This window comes from Epinephelus moara, chromosome 5 (genome assembly GCF_006386435.1).
Source record: "Epinephelus moara isolate mb chromosome 5, YSFRI_EMoa_1.0, whole genome shotgun sequence".
Taxonomy (NCBI): domain Eukaryota; kingdom Metazoa; phylum Chordata; class Actinopteri; order Perciformes; family Serranidae; genus Epinephelus; species Epinephelus moara.
Genome location: NC_065510.1, coordinates 14,452,153 through 14,472,142, shown reverse-complemented (window position 1 = coordinate 14,472,142; position 19,990 = coordinate 14,452,153). Strand labels below are relative to the sequence as shown.

The 19,990-nt window shown below is 42.1% G+C and overlaps 1 protein-coding gene across 1 annotated transcript in view; it reads left to right on the top strand.

The window, feature by feature from the left end:
* Positions 1-19,990, top strand: part of LOC126390956 (sodium/potassium/calcium exchanger 3-like) — a 74,963-nt gene that overhangs the window by 34,115 nt on the left and 20,858 nt on the right. The window contains exons 3-4 of the mRNA XM_050045483.1: positions 12,561-12,637; positions 19,379-19,453. Of these exons, the coding sequence (XP_049901440.1) occupies positions 12,561-12,637; positions 19,379-19,453 (152 nt within the window). The remainder of the gene's footprint in view (positions 1-12,560; positions 12,638-19,378; positions 19,454-19,990) is intronic.

Genomic DNA, 19,990 nt, shown 5'->3' with positions numbered 1-19,990 from the left:
TATTTTATATTTTACCCTGAAACCAAAGTGTTCCCAAACGGAGGACTTAAGGTTTGCGGGTGAGTCTTCAGGTTCGTCAGGCACATGTTGTCAAAATGCGAGAATGCGCTGCACAAAGTGAAAGCGGAGATTTACGGTCGGACTCGGTCCGTCACTCAATTATGTCCGTCGGAGAACTAGATATTTTAAATGGTTCGGCTCGCAAAAACGGAATTAAAATAAAACAAAATAAAATAAAATAATATCCTGCGCCCAATAATTCGGTACAGGGTCGTGCCGAACCGAAAGTCGCGTACCGAACAGTTCGACACAAATACATGTACCGTTACGGCCCTATTTGAAACGGACGTATACATTTTCGTACGTAAAGCGAGCATAAATGGGCCTTAAAGTGGCCGTTTCAACATACCAAAGTTCCTAGGCCTCTTAGTCTGTGAGGTGTCCAAGTTTTGACTTGTGTTTCTGGTACTTTTCTGAAGATCCACAGGACTCACATGACCCTGACCATGTTTATGTCATTGAGCTTCAGTATTTTCATGAACCAAGACTGGTGTTTGGTTTAAGGGCAGCATTAGTAGCAGCTCTAAGTCTCACCCATTGTATCTGCTGTCCTTGACACCTGTAACAAAACTGAAGGTTACATAAAATGTTGAATGCAAGATAGTCCACTCAGTCTATCTCACCATACTGCCTGTAGAAATCCTGTGGAAAAAGCCAGAAGGAGCAAATAAGAGTCTGAGGAGGATGACTATGTGAAGCAAAAGAGATCTGGCAATACTGTTACAACACGGCAGCTAGCGTGATAGGCCTGTGCATCCAGACGTGTTCAGTGGAGCATTCAGGAAAGCAAAGGTGTCGCAGAGCTCCAGCACGAGGAAAACAAGCCAAAAAAGAAGTCGTGCTACATCTCAATGCAGAGCCCCTCAGTGGCCCACAGTGGCTCCGTCCAAATTGCCTGGTAAATTAGAGCGGCATGGGATGGTGCAGATACGTGGGCGAGCAGGTGGGCAGGCGGGCAGTCAGCTCCAACAGGAGAATGAAGCAGACGAAGGCAGAATGTGTCCCCCGGCAAGCTGAAGCCTGATTGCTGATTGATACATTGACTGCCACTGATTGTGCATAGTAGAGAAGAACGGGGAGACCGGGATGATTGCAGAGAGGGAAACAATGGAAAACTCACTGGCCTTGTGTGTGTGTGTGTTTCTGTGTGTGTGTTTTGTGTGTGTGTGTGTGTGTGTGAGTACTACAGCCAGCAGGGGTAGTTTGGGCCAGAGCACCATCAGCAGCTGTTGAGGGTGCAGCCCAGTGACCTCCCTTACAACTGCACTAATTACCAGGCCAACCACATCAGGGTTTCTCTTTCTCTCTGTCCTCCTCTCATGCTCGCTCAGTACACTTCAGTTTCCCCACATTCTGCTTCATCAGCATGGCTTTCAAGAAATGTTATTGCTTGAGCTGTCAGGTTCAGGTATCTTTCACACTTCCCTTCCCAGCCGTCCTTCTCTTAACCGTCCACTACCCCCAACACACCTAACCTCCCATCATACACCAGCGCACATGTGTTTTTCTCCCATATCCCTAAACATCATGCATAATGCACCGCATCTCGGCCTGCGCTCTGCATGCAGTACTTCAAACCTCATCGCTAATGGCAAGTGTACCGCGGAGGAGCGGCCTCAGCAGCAGAGCGACTCCCTTCAGGTTCAAGCTACAGTAGTAGTCTATTATTTTTGCCCACCTCTCCCTTCTGCCACTTAAACACACTCCGCCTCGAGGAGACTCACTCTGTTGCTATGGAGTTTGTGTTCAGATGGATACAGTCGAGCTTTACAGGCGACCAGGCAGGAGTGCTGGTGTGGACTGATGTGAATGTGCCAGTCATATGATTTGATCTATTCTGTAGACAAACTGTTAATCAACTTTGGCAGACCCTGAAACAGGAATTGTGATCTAATATCTACTACAGATGTCATGAGAACCCATACTTCAGTATCCAGTCAATGCCAGAATTTGGAAAGCGTGATGGTACTCATTTTTCTCTAGTAGCGTATTGTAGGTACTGGGGATGCAATTCTTCTGGACCTGATGAGGCAGCATAAACACCTACAAGTGTTCTAGTCTGCCGTTAAATTCCAAAGGAAAAAGAAGACTGCCTGTCAGCCTGAATGAACAACAACGTGTGGAAGACAGTGACGAGTAGCTGCAGCGAAGCTCAGCCCAAAAGTTGTCAATTTTTTTTATTTTTTTTCCTGACTCCAGCTGCATATTTACACTATGCTACAAACGCCAGCAGCGTGACGAGGTGCTGAGTGTCTATTCTGCGCTGAGCGTTGCATGGTTGATGTTGTTTCTGGCCAGTGAGACTTAGAAAATGTTTAGCTTTGGGTAAAGTGCTGCGGTTATCACTGTCACCTTTTACCCAGCCATCCAAATAAAAATAGAAATATATTAATATACTGTAGGATACATTTTAATATATGTTCCCTCACCAACAGAAACTCAAATCTTTGCTTATAGGTGCTCTGTTGGGTGCTGGTGTTGGTGATGGTGATGTGCAATACTGTTATGATGAGAAGTATGTTTTTATGCTTTTTTTTAATGGCATATGCTTTTAATTTCCTCTGGACCATTATTGTAAGGCAGCAATACTTGTGCAACTCCTGAGTCAAAGACAAGTTTCCCTACGGGGACAATAAAGTACATCGCATCGCATCATATCATACCGTATCGTATCGTATCGTATCGTATCGTATCGTATCGTATCATGAACCCACATAGATTAGTACCTTAGTTTCCATGGAGACTCACGCTTGTGATGCCTGTTAACATCTCACAAAGTTGGCTTATAGTTAGATAGTGAAAAGATGGCAGAAAGAAAGAAGACAAGAAAACCATACTGGTCAGAGGAGGAAAGGATTATACCTCTGGAGGAATGCAATCTTTGAAAGCCCAAACTACCAAGTTTTCAGAAAACAGAGAACAATTGTTGGAAGAAACTGCAATGAAAATTAATTCAGTCAAATCTATAGTGTAAAATCAATATGGTTTATCACCATAAACTCCGTCACGTTGCAGTTACGATAGAGTCAGATAAGATTTAAAATTTTTTTTATTTTTTTTTTAACTTTTTTACTTTGCTTTGGTTGCTGAGGTCTTTTGTTCAGTGGTCTAGGGGTTCCTTAAGTATAAGACCACGACTTGGAGAAAGCTGTAAATACTTACGTGAACATTTTAAGAAAGCCTTAAGGAGAAGACGTAAGGGTATTTTGCACAACCAGTTTTATTTTAGGGAAACCCTATGTAGCACTTTAAAGGAAAATCTTACCTGAAGGTTTTGTGTAACCGGCCCCTGAATCTTGAATCTGCGAGTGCTAACTCTACTAACTTGTTCTGAACTACACTATGTCTTATTGGACCTTGACAGTTTTCCCTTGACGTAGAGTGTCCTCTGGCATCTTTTGTCGAACCTGAAAGCGCCCTCCCTTCGCCTGGTTGTCTTGTATAAATATGTGTTTGAATAGGTTGGAGGTGAGTCACTCCTCAGACGCACAAGTTGTGTAAGAAGTGAACTGTCTAAACAGTGAAACAGACATTCCAGTGGTTATCATTGGTACTTTTGGATAGATAGTCTTATGCTGGTGGTTATATGAATGGGGTTATTGCTTTGGTCATAGCGCCCTGTAACACTTGTAGCCAAAATGAGCGTTGATAAAAACAAACATGAATGATTTATTAAATCTGCCTGAATGCCAGTGGATGTAACGATGACTAACACCACTGAAAGTCACAAAAGAGAGTCTCATCACAACCATGTGATGCTCCAATTATGCAAAAAGTCTGAGATTGAAAGCAGATTTTCTGTTTGTTGTTTGCACATTTTTGACCCCAGGAGTGTTTTTTCAGTTTTTTAATTATTTACCCAAAAAAGTCTATAATGACTGCAGACATCAGCTGTAGCTGTGGCTCTGTATGTGTGACAGCACATCTTCTGACTGATATTAATACTTCACAGGAAGTCCTGGTCTTTTTGTTATGTTTTTTTTCCAGACTCTCCTTTTCGTCTTATCTTTGTAATTTTTTAGCGCCTGAAGTTAAACACAGTTTTTCTAACTTGAAAGCTCTAAAATTTGCATAGTGTTCAGTCTGCTCACTTTTAAAAGGAAAGATTAAATAGATGTGACCACTGCCGTCTTATGTCACCAGACCAGCAGGGAAACACTGTATAGCAGAGTGTGTGAGGACAGTATCTGCTGTCAGTGTGTCTGAACTGCAGGACAGAGAAGCGGCTCAGTGACCAGCAGTAGACCATGAATGGACGGCTCTCAGGAGTCAGTGTGCGTGTGTAGCTGTGTGAATGTGTGAGGTAAGACATGTTGTAAAAAGTGTGCTTTGTCAGCTCCCCCTACGTGATGGAGGGTTTAAAGAAGAGTGTGTTGGTGCATTGTGAATCTCTAGCCTCACTGGGGTCGGTACAATTTTAGTTCATTTCATTTTGGGAATTCTTATAGACTGTATAAAATAATGGACACAGCCACTGTGGCACGTGCCAATGGTTTGTGGACTCCTGTTTTGAACATTCATTCATTTTCCGTAACCACTTATCCTGTTAGGGGTCGTGGGGGGGCTGGAGCCTATCCCAGCAGACACTGGGCAAGAGGCGGGGTACACCCTGGACAGGTCGCCAAACTATCACCAACCATTCACGCTCACATTCACACCTACGGGCAATTTAGAGTCACCAATTAACCTGCATGTCTTTGGACTGTGGGAGGAAGCCGGAGTACCTGGAGAAAACCCACGCTGACACAGGGAGAACATGCAAGCTCACAGAAGGGCTCCCTCACCCAGAGGTTCGAACCAGGAGCTCTCTTGCTGTGAGGCAACAGTGCTAACCACTGCATATGGATGTATGAAAGGAACTGGATACAGTGTTTATTCTTTTGAAATTTGCCCAGTGGCGCATGAAGCCAAAAATGCTTGATTTCCATAGTATCAAAATACCCAAATCTTCGGCATTGTTGGGCTCATAGAGCAGACGCACCAGAGACTTATGCTGGCTGAGCGGCTAACTTCCAGTTTATCCCTTCTCTAACTTGAATAACGATAAAAACAAAATACCTGAAAAACTAAATGTCAGACCCCTTAGAGGGTCTTTTAGTACAACCAAAAACTGTGCTAATTCCAATGCTAGCTGCTAGCTTGGTTAGCATGGTGCATTTGCAGAATGTGGTTAACTATGATAATGCTAATGCCAATTTTCGCTAACAAAAGTCCAAATCATTTGAACAAAATGTACCTGAAAAACTGAACATCAGACAACCAAATGTTGAACAATTCTTTTTAGGCGACCAAAACATTCATGAACTGAATACGCACTGAAATAGTGACAGCTATGGCTACGTCTATGAATCTGGGGTTACGCAACAATTAAATTACCTAACTAACATTGTTGCACATGGCGACTTGTCACCAACCTGTCACTTGAAGTGGCCATGCCCTTAATTATGCATGATTTAAAGCCTTGATAAAATGTAAACACGTGAGTTACATAGAAATTCTTCCCCATATTGTCACAAATGTTGAAATTTGCTTGAGAGACCAAAACTGTTTTTTGTACCAGGCTGTAAACATGTTTATTTCTGCTGTAACACTGGACATTTTAACATGGAGGTCTATGGGGATTTACTTGTTTTTTGGGCCAGTCTCAAGTGGCCATTTGAGGAACTGCAGTTTCTGGCACCTATGCATTGGCTTCATTTTTCAGCCTCAGAAGTTGCAGCTAGTGAATCCACACAATTCTAAAATCTTTTCTCTAAAGACCTGCACACAAGTGTGATGGAAATATTGGGTTTCCCGGTTAGCCGGTTATATCATGCGTCAGTGAGGCAGGTGCTTGGTGTGTATCTATGCATCCTTGTTGGCGTAAACCAGACGAGGCAGTGGCGATGAGTGCATCTGCTGCCTGTGTCTCCCCCTGGCACAGTGAGCGTCAGTGTGTGCACGGTGAATGTCGGCTGCTCTTTCAGTGCCTCCTCTTGTCTCCATCACCGTGTCCACTTGACAGGACTCAGCAGCCGAGCCCTCGGTCTCACCTGCTCATGTAGAGTACCATCCACCTCGACCTGGCTGCTCTCCTGCTGTCCACTTCTGTCTGCGCTGATGTGAGGTTTCCATTTCAGGTTGACTGCAGTTGTTCCGGTTATTAAAATTATGTTATGAGACCACACATCTGTTTACATTACTTCTGCTACTCTGGTCAGGGCACACAGCAATAGACTAGTGGAAGTTACATAGATAATCTACAGCCTCTGCTTTCTCAGCTGTATGTGAGGTTGTCATGTGACCTTTTTACTCAAGAGATGACCATTTAACAACACAGCAACTGACTGTTATATAAGCCCCGCCCCCCTTAGTTACTGTTGCTATTTCTGTCAGGCTTTTCATTCTAGCACGGGATGATTCCAATTTGCAATGTTAACTGTAGTGGATTTACCACTAGAAATTATTTGTCATGTTTTAAACAACTAGTGCAGCCCGTTCAAAACATGCCTGCTCATGATGGCTCGGCCTGTGGTGTTGCTGCTTGCAGCTTTCTTGAGAGCTGCTCATACAAACACTCCACACTACACTTCCTTGGGTTCTGATCAATACACCTGTGCTACAAACAGCTATAGATTTATTATGATTTTTAGATAAATACTGAATTATGTTGCCCTTCCAACTCAGGGCCGAATTCACGAAAGGATTGCGTGGCTTTTGCGGCCGCTAAACCGGTAAAAATGGAGCAAACAGATACCGTCTAATTCACAAAGCACGCGCAGAAGGTGAAATGCTCCACTAACTGCGCTGCCAAGCAGATTGTGCCTCGGTGCTCCGGTGTTATTTGCACGTATTTAAATGAGGTAATATGCATTTATTTGGCGTAAAAATTGCCCCTTTCTATGCAAATGAGCCTCATTGATAAACAACGTCTAATTCACTAACACCAGCGCTAATAGCCACACGCAGTTTGAGTGAAGTAAATAACGTCTTTAGAAAGCTGGTGCAAACTGGGCGCTCCTCTGTGGAAGCCTCTCGCCCAGACTTTCCAGTGATCGTGGCAGCAGTGATCGTCTGTTAAATCAGTCTGTAAATAATATTTTGACATTATTATTATAATCATTATTACTTTAATGGCATCCGAAGATATTGATGCGTTGAACAGGTGACAGTCTGCGGTCGTTCTCAAAACGCACTTCTGTCACGCACTTCAAAAGCAACTTTCAATAATTTATTTTACGAAACGGGGGAAACAAACGTGAACAAAAACGGTTCCATAATTCATATTAAATTCAAAAGATAACGAAAAAACAGCTACAAGTGAGAGGGAATAGTGATAAAGTGGTCAAACTTGGTCAAATCCACAGCCTCAACCCATCCGACACTGTTAGACTGACTCACCAGCAGACATCACTACATGAGGGTATACAGTATTCAGTACTTTGCCAAACAAAGTCTGCCATTGTTCTGCCACGGTGTTCTTGGCGCAAAGCCAGCATTTATACTTTGCCATGTGGCTAATTGCAATCAGGGGCAAATCAGCGGCAAACTGCACTCAGCTGCCAAACTTTGTGGGCGTGTTTGCGCTGGTATATCATTAGCGCAATATCCTTTGTGAATAGGACGTTAAGACGGAGCAAACTGTGGGTGCAAATGAAGTGCAATTCAAAGTTCTATCAGCGGCCACAGTTCATTCTTTGTGAATTCAGCCCTCACTGTGCAGTGAACTAACAAAAGGCCTCAAAGTATGCAACTCAATAGCATGCTACTTACTGACGGTGTACTTCTACTTCAGAGGAAAACATTGCAGCTTGCTACTAGATTTACCAGACAGAGACGTGTTACTGGTTACGTTGCAGATTCAGATTCAGATTGCATGATTCCTTCCTATGCAGCCAATTGGCGAATCTCATTCAGGGCGCCCTATTTAAACTGCTCTGGCCTGCCTGCTGTTGCTGCGTCCTCTGTAAGCCACTTTGCAAACAGCCTCCACCCCAGCTCCTTCATTTCATGCTGTGTCTGACTTATCAATGTCATTTCTGTTTGTCTTTGCTGCTGCTCTCCTGCCTTAGGCTTTCCATGTAGGCGCATGGAAGGGCAGGGAGGTCCAAATAGGTGTTTAGTCACCTGTTTTGACATAATGACTGTGGTTATAAAGTAGACCATGGATTTAAATAGCGGAGGTGTGTTGCTGGTGGTAGTGTTTTTAAGTGTTTTAAGTAAATATGGTAAACTTACATAATAGACGTAGGTGAGGACATGCTTGACCACTTTGATTATTAAGTAGAGTGTGGGTGTAGGTGGTAAGTTGTTAGCTGGACACGCTAACATTTGCAGCTTATGTTGGTGCATATAATCAGAATGTGTAATCCATTCCTTACACGTTTGCTCTAAAGTCAGTTTGAGTCAGTTTACACCTAAAAAAAACATCTGAAAATAAATATGACTTCATGTTATGTCAGTCAGGTTTGCACACTGAGCCTGAAACTTTCTCCCGTCATTGAAATTTTCAGAACAGGTTCAATTATCTGCGTTTTTCACGTCCGTCAGAAGCATTTCGAGACGTTTGACCAAGAATCAGTGAAGACAATTTGGCGGCGGGACACAGCTGTGACACGACAGAGGAACGGGGCGCACAGAATCATTTTCATAACATATCATATCCGTGATATTCCGGTGGATGATGATGAAGAGGAGGAGGATGTGGACCGAACACAGAATGTGGAGACAGAGAGGGCTTCATGCAGTTGTGGTGCCAAATGAAAGACAGACGGATTTAAAAAAAACGCAACTCAGTGTGCAAAGACTTTAGACATCTCCCTACTGTGCACAACACTTCAGCATGCTGAAAAATCCAAAGCTTGACAGGCCTATTAGTTATGACCACTAAACTATGATGGGACAGTTGCTTTTTGGGAGAGGTGTTGGCTGCTTTGGTCATAAATTAACTGATGGCAAAAACTACAAAAATAGTCATAAATCAGACTCATCCTTTAAGAATACGACTCTGTATGTATTTACATTTGTATTTCGACAGCTCTACACGGCAGTGCGACACAGTGAGCATGTGTTTCTGATTCACTTTTACAAAGAACGAGGTGCTGTGAAGTGGAACTTTTCAGTGTTGTGTATAAAACACCTTGTTTACATGAAGGTTCAATGGGTTTCTTGTGGGAGTGTGTGTGGTTCTGCATCACGTCCGCACATGTACTTCTCGTGGGAAATTGGACTTCATGCTTCTTGGAACAGTAATTAGCACTGTGGGTTTTCATCTGCAGGCTCTTTGAAGACTTCAGGAGACAGTCAGCCTCAGCATTCTTCTAATTTTGTCTGATTTTATCCGTTTTTTCTTTTATTACTCTTTGAACCTTACGATTCAAATTTATTTCTAGTGAATCTTTTATTTTTGGCATTTCATAGAAGAGTGCTGTCGTTTTTCTTATCTACATTCATTCCTGACATGAGAGCTGATTGTTGTTTCCCTTCACACACTCGCCTGGCATTTTGGCTGGATTGAGTTTGAGCTAGCTAACACCGGCTTGTAACAGTAAATATTAAACACATCCAGCTGTCGCTGTAAGATGGCCGTCTGCTCTGTGGCTTTTTACAGGCTGCTCTGCATTGTGTTAGGCTTAAGAAGTCATAACGGTGGAACAGAGTGCAGAGGAAGACTGCAGCCACTCAAACACAGCAAGATGCCGTAGATGCAAATTGGTCAACAAAGTACAAAAACGGGGGGATAGTGGGAGCAAACAGTGGGAAAGTAGTGAACTATTCTTTCTGCTCTCATTTTCTCTCTGCAACATGTTGTGAAGAAGTGAAATAAGACTAAATGTAGGTGGGATGATAAACTACTCAGCTACTCCTAACGCACTTGGTTTATTCATTCATTCTCTCACCCACTTATGTTTGCCTACCTGTCTGCTGAGTGGGAGTAAATGATGCAGAAGGCTTTCTATGCTCAGTCAGATGCATATAACCTTGATGTTCCTCATTCAAACCTTTGTCTCATGTCATCATCTCTCTGTCACTGTGTTTCCCATTACTCGTCACTCGTATATGTACTTCTGAGTCCATTTCATAAGAGATGTAGTCTGTTAGAAGTAATCCTCCTCCAGCTCTTGATAACAATAATGTCACTTTTACAGATATCATCAGTCACAATCTAGGAAAATGCGGTGCTATGAAAAACATATTTTGAAAGTCAGTATTTTATTTGTTTCATTATTTACCTTAAAACATATAGAAAAGTTACTGGAAGATTCTAGTCATGCTAGAGATTAGGGGTGTGCCATATCATCTCGTTCACGATAATGCCGGTAAAATTTTAAATATATAAAAAAAATTCATATCCTGATACTTGCGATATTTCGACTTGTTGACATATTGACGTCATACTGTTACCCTTGGCAACAACAAGCATGGCTAAAAACGAAATCATTACTGACTCTGCGGTTGTTCCAAAAAGAGGAGCAGCTTCAGTAGTGTGGAATAAAGTGTGGCATCCTGAATATTTTATGAACAACACCGGACTTCTCAGACTCTTTTAGCGAGTTACCGCTCAGAGGGAACTCAGTCAGCGGCTCCTCCGGCAGCAGCACAGCGTCTTTCCCTCTCCTCTCTTGCCATGTGCATACTAGAGATGCGCGGATGGCGTTTGAGCGCACCCGAATCCTATTGCACTCATCAATCATCCACCCGCCACCCACCCGACGTAATTATCTTCTAAAATTTAGAGACCCGCATCTACACCCAACCTGCGCCAAACATTAAGTTATTGTATTTACATTTAAATTATGTCCAGCTGTTCCTGCTCATTCGCTTTTCATATAGGCGCATTTTCTTGACTTAAACAATTAAAAGATTTTAGGCTACTTTCGAATGTGGTCACATTTATTTATTGCTATATAAATAAAGGTTATTAAATTCGAATATAACTGACAAATCCACCTGCAATCCACCCGAAATTAATTACAATGTTAATTTTTATTGGCACACCCACTCGCGGATTGCGGATATCCGCGGATGTCGCAGATATATCCGCAAGATTTGCATCTCTAGTGCACACAGGAGTCGATGTCATCAAGTCTTGTTGTCATAAACCTTTGGTAATGTAAACCTACGTGATGCTCATGACTCAGCAAAAAGCTACATATATGTGAATCTGCAGTAGTTATTGTAGCATAACAGCCTGTCACAGGTTACGGCGTGATGATTAGAGAATGTGGTACGTTTGAAAAACACAAGGCAAGTTGGACAAGAAAAAAAATGTAATTAAAGGTCCTTGAAAAGTCATGGAATAGTTTTGAAATTAAATTAAGTTATCATTCACTGAAAAAATAAATGTTCATGGCCGCCTATTATCCATTTCTAACAATGTCAGCAAACATGTCACAACTCATGAACTCTGAACTTTCAGAAAATTTCCACTGATGGCGTTGTGAATACCACAGGAGGAGGGCGTTTACTGTATGTGGACTCTTCTCATGAACACGTAACCCCAGTTAGAGGCAGCGTGAGTAACATGTTGCAGTTATTTCGTTTGGTCAGAGTTAATCATCAACATCTCTGGTAAAATGTCTTTTGTCTTCTGCAGTCTGTAAACTTGTTATGTTCTTGGATTGTTATTGCCCTTATAAAGTACTCCAGTCCTTCTCTGTGTTTATTGCGCTGGTCAATAAAATATTTCTGATTCTGATTTAGCCCAACTCTCTGCCTGATGCCTGGCTGACCTTTCCCGGGGAATCGTGTAGGTGCTGAAATATGTAACAGGTGTTAGCAGTGGCCTGTAAATGGGCTCCTGATTTGTGTGGGAGGAAATGATGACAGGGGTGGCTTGATGCTGGAGGGGCGAGAGGCAAAGGTTCCTCACACTCCCCGGCAGCCAAGCGCCTGTCACTGGTCTTGGCAGTCGTGGAGGGACTGTGGGGCTGAGAGAGGGGAGGAAGTCAAGAAGCCATGGAGAGGGGGTAAAATAACTCAGGCCACCATTTAAAACCAAACTCCCTCTTTTTCTCTCTGTCTGCCAACTTTCCACTTTTCCCTCAATCTTGCTGTCTCCATCTCTTGCTCACACACTCGACTGTGCTCACATTGCGGTTAAACTCCCACCACCTTTTCTCTCTCCTCTGCTCTCCATCCTACTTGCCGTACCCTAAATATCCCTGGCTCTATTTTTACAGTGCTCTCTCTCCTCTTTGCCCTCGCTTTGTCCTCCTGGTGCTCAGTTTTTCCATTTCCCTTTTCTCGTCTTGTCACTCTTTGAGGAAGCATGCTCGTGCACAGTCCTTGGCAGGGCACAGTTAGACTGTCACACTCGTTTGGGCAAGGTACGCTCAGGGCAGGGCTTCTTGTCAGTACATGAGTTCAGCGGGTTTCTGTGCTTGTAGGTTTGACCTCTCTGCTGTTCATTGGAAATATGTTCCCTGTACCAAGCTCTGAAGAAACACACACATACGTATACACACACATTCACATACAGTATATGAACTGCTCTAACCTGGTGTGTCTGTCTCTTTCAGCTCTGCACGAGTTCCCGACAGACCTGTTCACACACAAAGAGCGAACAGAGGGAGCTGTGGCCCTGCATGTCCTGTGTGTAAGTTTACCTTCACAAATCTAACCCTGTATTCTGTATTCTGTACTCTCATTTGAAACGATGAGGCTGTTGATATTCTATATTTTTCTTCTAATCAATAACTCCCATGAAAATACCAAAGCCAACAATTAAAACATTCGACTAAAAATCCAAAGTCTGATACATCTTACTCCTCTGTGCCATAGAGTGCCAAAGCCTACTAAAACACATCACTGAGCCGGACTGTTGCACTGGCTGACATATTTCATCATTATTTCAATTTCAATTTCATTTTTAAAGCCCAATATCACAAATCACAATTTGCCTCAGAGGGCTTTACAGCATACGACATCCCTCTGTCCTTGGATCCTCACAGCAGATAAGGAAAAACTCCCCCCCAAAAAACCTTTAACAGGGACCATGAACACTGGCAGTGTAGTTTATTTCAGCCCCAGGGCATCAAATGCTGCTGTGTCACGTCCCTCAGTGTGTGATTTTGACAGAAAAGGCAGCCTTCACCATCTTTATAAAATGCACCACACTTCAACTAACAATGTAAACCCATCCATGGTGGGGTATCGGTGGTTTTGTGGATAGAGCAGGCACCCCATGTACAGGACCGTTGCCGCAGCGACCCGGATTCGAGTCCAGCCTATGGCCCTTTGCTGCATGTCATTCCCCCCCCAGCCTCTGTGACTGAATTGATATCACTTGAGGACATTTATCAGACCCCTTATAAGTCACAACTGCAAAGTAGAAGTCTAAACACTTCACAGGAAAATTGCTGGCAGAATGTGATCTAAAGCAAAACTAAGCAAATGGTACCATTGTCGATATTTCATCCTATCTGGCTGAGCAGAAGACACCATCTGGATCTGCAGCACAATCCCTCTCCTCTCCTCTCCTCTCCTCACACACATGCATGACCAGCCCCACTGGCCTCTCCAGCATGGCCCAGCAGGGGTCAATATACGAGGTCAAGGCTACGATGGAGCCCCTCTGCCGTCAGTCTTACATGACTGGCACATGGCAGGCAGAATGTTCCAGTACATCATGACCCATGTTGGGTTGATAGTTTCTGGGGGACTGACTGTAATGGAAGCTCATACCAGCAGAGCAGCGTCTCCAGAGAACTTCACTGTGCATAAACACAGCACTGAGAACGACCGAATGGACCACTTTGCCGGTACATTCTGACATTACAGACGATGTCACTACTTACAGTGCGCCCACCCTCTGAGTTGGCTTTTTCCTGCCACAGAAGGGCAAATGGAAATAACCTTTTTGAGGATGCTAGGAGATTAAAATAACAAAAAGCCAAAAATGCAGTGTATCATCACAAACTATTTCCCCGTGATGTCTAACCTTTAAAATAATGTACTGTATGTCATTTCACGGCAGGTGTTACCATGCTTGGCTTTGTGGAGAGAGCAGTGTTCTGTGAATTTCAGGACGGACAATCAGGGCTTATACCTGCAGAGTTTGTTGTGTAGCTCTAATGCTGTTGTACTTTTCCACCTTTCCATTTTTGGAAAATGAGAGTCAAAATTAGATGCAAACTGGGCCAGAGGAGAAAGCTCGCCCACTGTGACCGCATGTATTTAAACAGAAGCGTGCAATATATTCACTGAAATTTACTCAAACGGGTTCGGAGCATTGTACGCAGGAAGTGAGCCGATGAACAAGCTTTATGAGAGAAGCGACAGCGACATATAACATATAATGCTGTATGTAAAGCAATATTCAAACAAGGTATTAAACTAGGGACTATGTAACCCATTAATATGTTGAGCATGAACGTGTGATAGGATCATGACAGAACCACGTCTTACAGTCTGTTTAAGCATTGGCTGTTTAGGCATGGTGGTGCAGTGGTTAGCATTGTCACCTCACAGCAAGAGGGTTCCTGGTTCAAACCCGGGGTGGAGGGTTTGAAACCATGGGGAGTTTGCATGTTCTCCTTGTGTCAGCGTGGGTTTTCTCCAGGTTCTCCAGCTTCCTCCCACAGTCCAAAGACATGCAGGTTAATTGGTGACTCTGAATTGGCCGTAGGTGTGAATGTGAGTGTGAATGGTTGTCTGTCTCTATGTGTCAGCCCTGTGATAGTCTGGTGACCTGTCCAGGATGTACTCTGCCTCTCATCCAGTGTCAGCTGGGATAGGCTCCTGCACCCCCTCAACTCCCAGCATCATATGCGGTTACAGAAAATGAATAAATCTTCAGTTTCCTGAAGTTCCATCAGTCCAACATCAGAAAATAATCTTGCACGAGCTGATTATTTTAGATAATCAGATTAATAAAGATAAATTTAGTAGTGCAATACCTCAGATTATCATCATATATTATTATAGTTATTATTAAGATGTAAAAAATAACACACCTCATTATTTTGCTTTTGAATGTATACCTACTTGTTTAGGACTGAACTGAACTGAACTCCCTGCTCTGTGTTTTATGTATTATGTGATGCCAAGGAAATGATGCACGTGGTACTGTAGGTGTTTATGCAATGCATCAGGGGAAAAAACACTCTAACAATGTACAGACTTAAAAGTATTTAATACAGTAAGCTCTTTACAGTCATAATTAATACTGCCAGACTGTTTGGAAGGATTTTTATTGAAGGTGAAATGCAATGTATTATTGCAAATCTTCAGTCTGTCCAATGACTGTTTACAATCATTGGACAGACTGAAGATTTGCAATAATACATTGCATTTATGACAAGGCTGAGATTTTCCTTTTACATCAAACAAATTAAACTTAAACTCACCAAATTGGTGTCAGTTTTCCTTACTGTTCTCAATTCAACAGCAATGTCTCTTTCCAGAAATCATGACCTCGTTACTCAAGATAATCCACAGACCTTGTTGTGAGCAGTTTTATGTAAGAACTATTTTCTTTCTATGGAACTACACCTGCCGACTGTATCACTCGCCTAGCATTACTGAGCTAGCTAACGTTACAGCTCAGCCAAGGAGGACGCCATGAATGTTTGCATCTCATGCTGTCTCAAGCATGAGCCTCTTGCCCATGAGTAGATGCACACATCCTTCTGGGCAGTGATACAGTTTTAGTTCGGTAGACAGAAAATAGTTCTTACATGAAACTGCTCACAACAACGTCTTTGGATTATCTTGAGAAACCAGGTCATAATTTCTGGAAAGACACATTGCTGTTGAGTTTTTCAAATGTAATTTTTGGCGCTTTGAGCACCACAATCAGAGTGCCATCTAATTCCATTATATTGGAGAGAAGGCAGACATCTCTACGTCAGATATCGCCAACACTCAGCAACTCACAATCTAGATTTATGAATAGCACTACAAGTAAGAGGAAAAATATGTATTTTTGATTTTGGTGTCCCTTTAATGTTTGAAAATGCTATTCAGAAATAAGTTAAATTACAGAACAGATGTCACTCTGTGGCTCATGTTGTCTGCATTATGTTGCACTTGTAGCTCCATATGGTCTTCAGGGATGTTGATTAAAATGCTTGATTAGATCCTGTCGTCTTTTTCTTCTGGCGCAGCCACATGTGAAGCTGCTGTGAACCTATTCCTCTCTCAGTCAGTCGAAGATAGTCATTGATCGTGTATGTTTCTAGTATTGGATTCATCCTGAAGACAGAAAAGTGTAAAATGCTTTGTGTTTGAGCTGAATTTTAATATCACAGTATTTTACTTCCAGCTGCTGTTCCCTTGACAGCTGCACCGCTGAGCTGCGCCGACTCTGCACAGCTCATTAATGCCGGCATCATCACTTCTTAGAAAAGATTTGCTCTCAAAAACACAAACACAACTCCAGATTTAGGGGCTTCCATGTCTGCACGCAACATAGAACATGCACACAGATTTACATTCAGTGCGCACGTTATGTTCGCTCACGGCTACAGTTGGCTTCAGATGGATGACGGCTGATTTTATTTCCTCCATCTGTACCTCAAGTCTGGATCAAGATTAAAACAGTTATGATTACATGTGACCTTTGACTTTTTGCTTGCGCTGAATTAACAAATCAGCACCTTGTGGTAATGGCACTCCTCACACTTCTTCACAAACACACACAATAGAGTCTTTCAGAGTGAGCTCAGTCGTAGCTCTCATGCAGGTGCTGGGTAGTTCAGCTCGCTCTCATCTGCGTTCACAAACAGGAAACAGACGAGCTCCTGGTTCAAAGTAAAACTCTGAACACAAAAGGAAAAAGGAACATTCACTCTCCATGCCATTCTTGCTATAAGCAGCTCTTTGAAAGGCATCGTTACTGCAGAGTGTGTAAGGATATTCATGCTCTTCCTTTGTTCACACGTTCCCTGTCAGTCTGTCGTCACCACCTGACATTTTCTCTCTTGATCAGCGCTATCCGTCTTTCATCTCCAATCTGTCTCTGCTTCTCTCCCTGCTCTGTGTTTCATGTCTTATGTGATGCCAAGGAAATGATTCACGTGGTACTGTAGGTGTTTATGCAATGCATCAGGGGAAAAAACACTCTAACAATGTACAGACTTAAAAGTATTTAATACAGTAAGCTCTTTACAGTCATAATTAATACTGCCAGACTGTTTGGAAGGATTTTTATTGAAGGTAACTTTAAGTTCCCCAAGGGTCAGTGTTGGGCCCATTATTGATTGGTATGATACGTATATGATTTTTGTTTCTAAGGTTCAAAAACATTGACATTTAGTTTATTTGCACTTGCGACACAGTCTGTTTTGTTGTCGTACAAATTTGAAAAGTAAACTGAAACTTGTAAAGAGCTAGTTGATTTAGACTAAGGGGGTGATCACACAGAAATGAGATGCTAGAGACGCGGACGCTTCAAAGACGCTTGAAACGCTGGAAGCGCTTATTCAATGCGCGCTAGCTACTGGCGTCTGACGCTCAAAAAGTTGAAAATATTTTAACTTTTCAGCGTCTAAGCACGTCTAGAAACGCGCGTCTAAAAAGAAGTGTCTATAAAAACGTGCGTCTAAAAAGACGCCGGAAAAACGGCCATCTAAAAAGACGCTTGAATGCCGGTCAGACGCGCTGTATCATAGGAAAACAATGGTTTTATTGGCGTCGCGTTTCTAGCATTTCATCTCGGTGTGATCGCTCCCTAACTCTATCACTTAACAAATTTACAAAGCAAATTTTGGTTGTATATTGAAACTGAGTGTCTGAAATAGATTTTTGAGGATGATAATATATAATAAATTGTGCTTTTAACAAACTTAAGTGTCTTAAGTTAAGGACTTCTTAAAGAAAATCCTCTATATTAATTCATTCATTATTTTATTTGCTTTATACCAATTCATTTAGCCCATCCCACATGGGATTACAAGACATAGTTACAAACACCTCCCGGTCATGCATGAAGCATTATGGAAAAAGAAAAGAGACAGACAAACTAAAAACAGAAGGAAACAAACAACATCCTAGATGAACTGCTTCATGAGAAATCAGACCTGAGAGTGTGGGAGGGAGTGTGCCTGAGGAGGAGCTCAAACAGGTAGAGGGGAGCAAAGTTATGGAGGGCTTTATAGGTGGTGAGGAGGAGTCTGAAGTGGAAACACTGGAGGATGGGGAGCCAGTGGAGGATATGAAGGACATGGGTGATGTGGTCATGGGTGCGAGAGTGTGTGAGAAGACGAGCAGCTGAATTCTGGATATGTTGTAGTTTCTTGAGAGTTTTGGACTATTGAGGAGACTATTGCTGTAGTCCAGTCTGGAAGTGATGAATGCATGAATGAGAATCTCTGTAGCTAAGATTGATGGACAGAGGCGGGTGATGTCTCTGAGATGAAAGAAGGCTGTTTGGGTGATGTGTTTGGTATGTTGGTCAAAGGAGAGGGTTTGATCGAGGATGACACCAAGGTTATGGACATGGAGGGAGGAGCACAGTGGAGCCATTGGAGAGGTTATGAGCAGATTTGAGAAGAGATGGTAATCAGTATGGAGAAATAAATGCAAAAAAAAACAAAAAAAACAACCAACAAACCCATCTTTTATTAAATTCAAGACTTGGTAGATATTTAAATGATGCTTAGTATGCCTACTGTTCATATAGAGACAAATTTATCTTTTCCTGAAAGCCTCCACAAGTTGTATAAAATGAGAAAAAAATCAAAATGACTTCAGCAGAATAAACAGCATATATACTAATTATGTTATGTATCACATGCTGTTCTTTAAAGTGGGCCCATCGTGTCATTCCATGTCAGAGGTCATGTTGCTTTACTGTTATTCTGATAGTAGTTGGGGAATAAACAAGACCATATCCATAACCCCCTCTCTATTCCTTTGTAATGCCAGTAAATGTATATAAAGAGTAAAACTAACTGTTTAAAAATGTAGACAGTGGTCCCACAGTTATGTTATTCATGATTTTTTTTATGTCTGATCCGTTAATGCACTAATGGGATCAGATCTTTGAATCTTAAGCCTTCAATTACCAAATTCACTGTTTCATTTTTCACGAGTATTTACATCTAAATTTAATGTAGTGGTTAGAGCAGAGGTGCTCTTTACTGCAGCATCCAGGGTGCAAACAGATTTGTTCACTATAGAATGAAAAGCAGGAGAAGACACTGAAAACAAATCACCTGTTAATGCCCAGTTTGAAATATAGACGCATAAATCTCAGCCGGCTGTACTTTATGACGGTTAACAGTGCAGCGTGGACTTTTCACCCGATCGTATCATGTGTATAAATCACATCAAGCAACATCTTCATACTTCACTGATCCCTGTAATATTTATCACTCTCTCTCTCTCTCCACAGACCATTTACATGTTCTGCGCCCTGGCCCTTGTCTGTGATGACTACTTCGTCCCCTCCCTGGAGAAGCTGTGTGAGGTATGAATGTGAGGTATTAAAGGAATTATATAGGTTATTATCTTAAATATTTCGTTATGACATTGAATATTAATGTCTAAATAAGCAAAAGTAAAAAGGAACAACTGTTCTCAGGTATCATTTATTAAAGGATTAACACTTATAACCTGTGTGGGTGTGCATCATAAAGTTATGTAAATCATTAAACATGAGGTGGTGTTTTGGAATAACATCTTCTGCCTCTACTGCAGTATTTGATTGAGCTCCACAAGATATACATCTTCGTCACCAGGCAAAAAATATCATAGCCTTTGCATTTCTTTTGATTGCACGGCTTATACATGGAAGTTGAAAATTCCCTCTGACCTTTAAGCTATGGATTAAAGATAAAAATCATTTTACTTTGATGGAAATTCTCTATTCTACAGGAGGGTCTGCTCAGAAATGTCACACTATATGGCAACCATTTTTAATCTATATAGAAAAAATGGACAACACAGATAGTGCAACTTTGTACTACATACTACATATTATGTATAGTTTACTTATTTTTTTTTT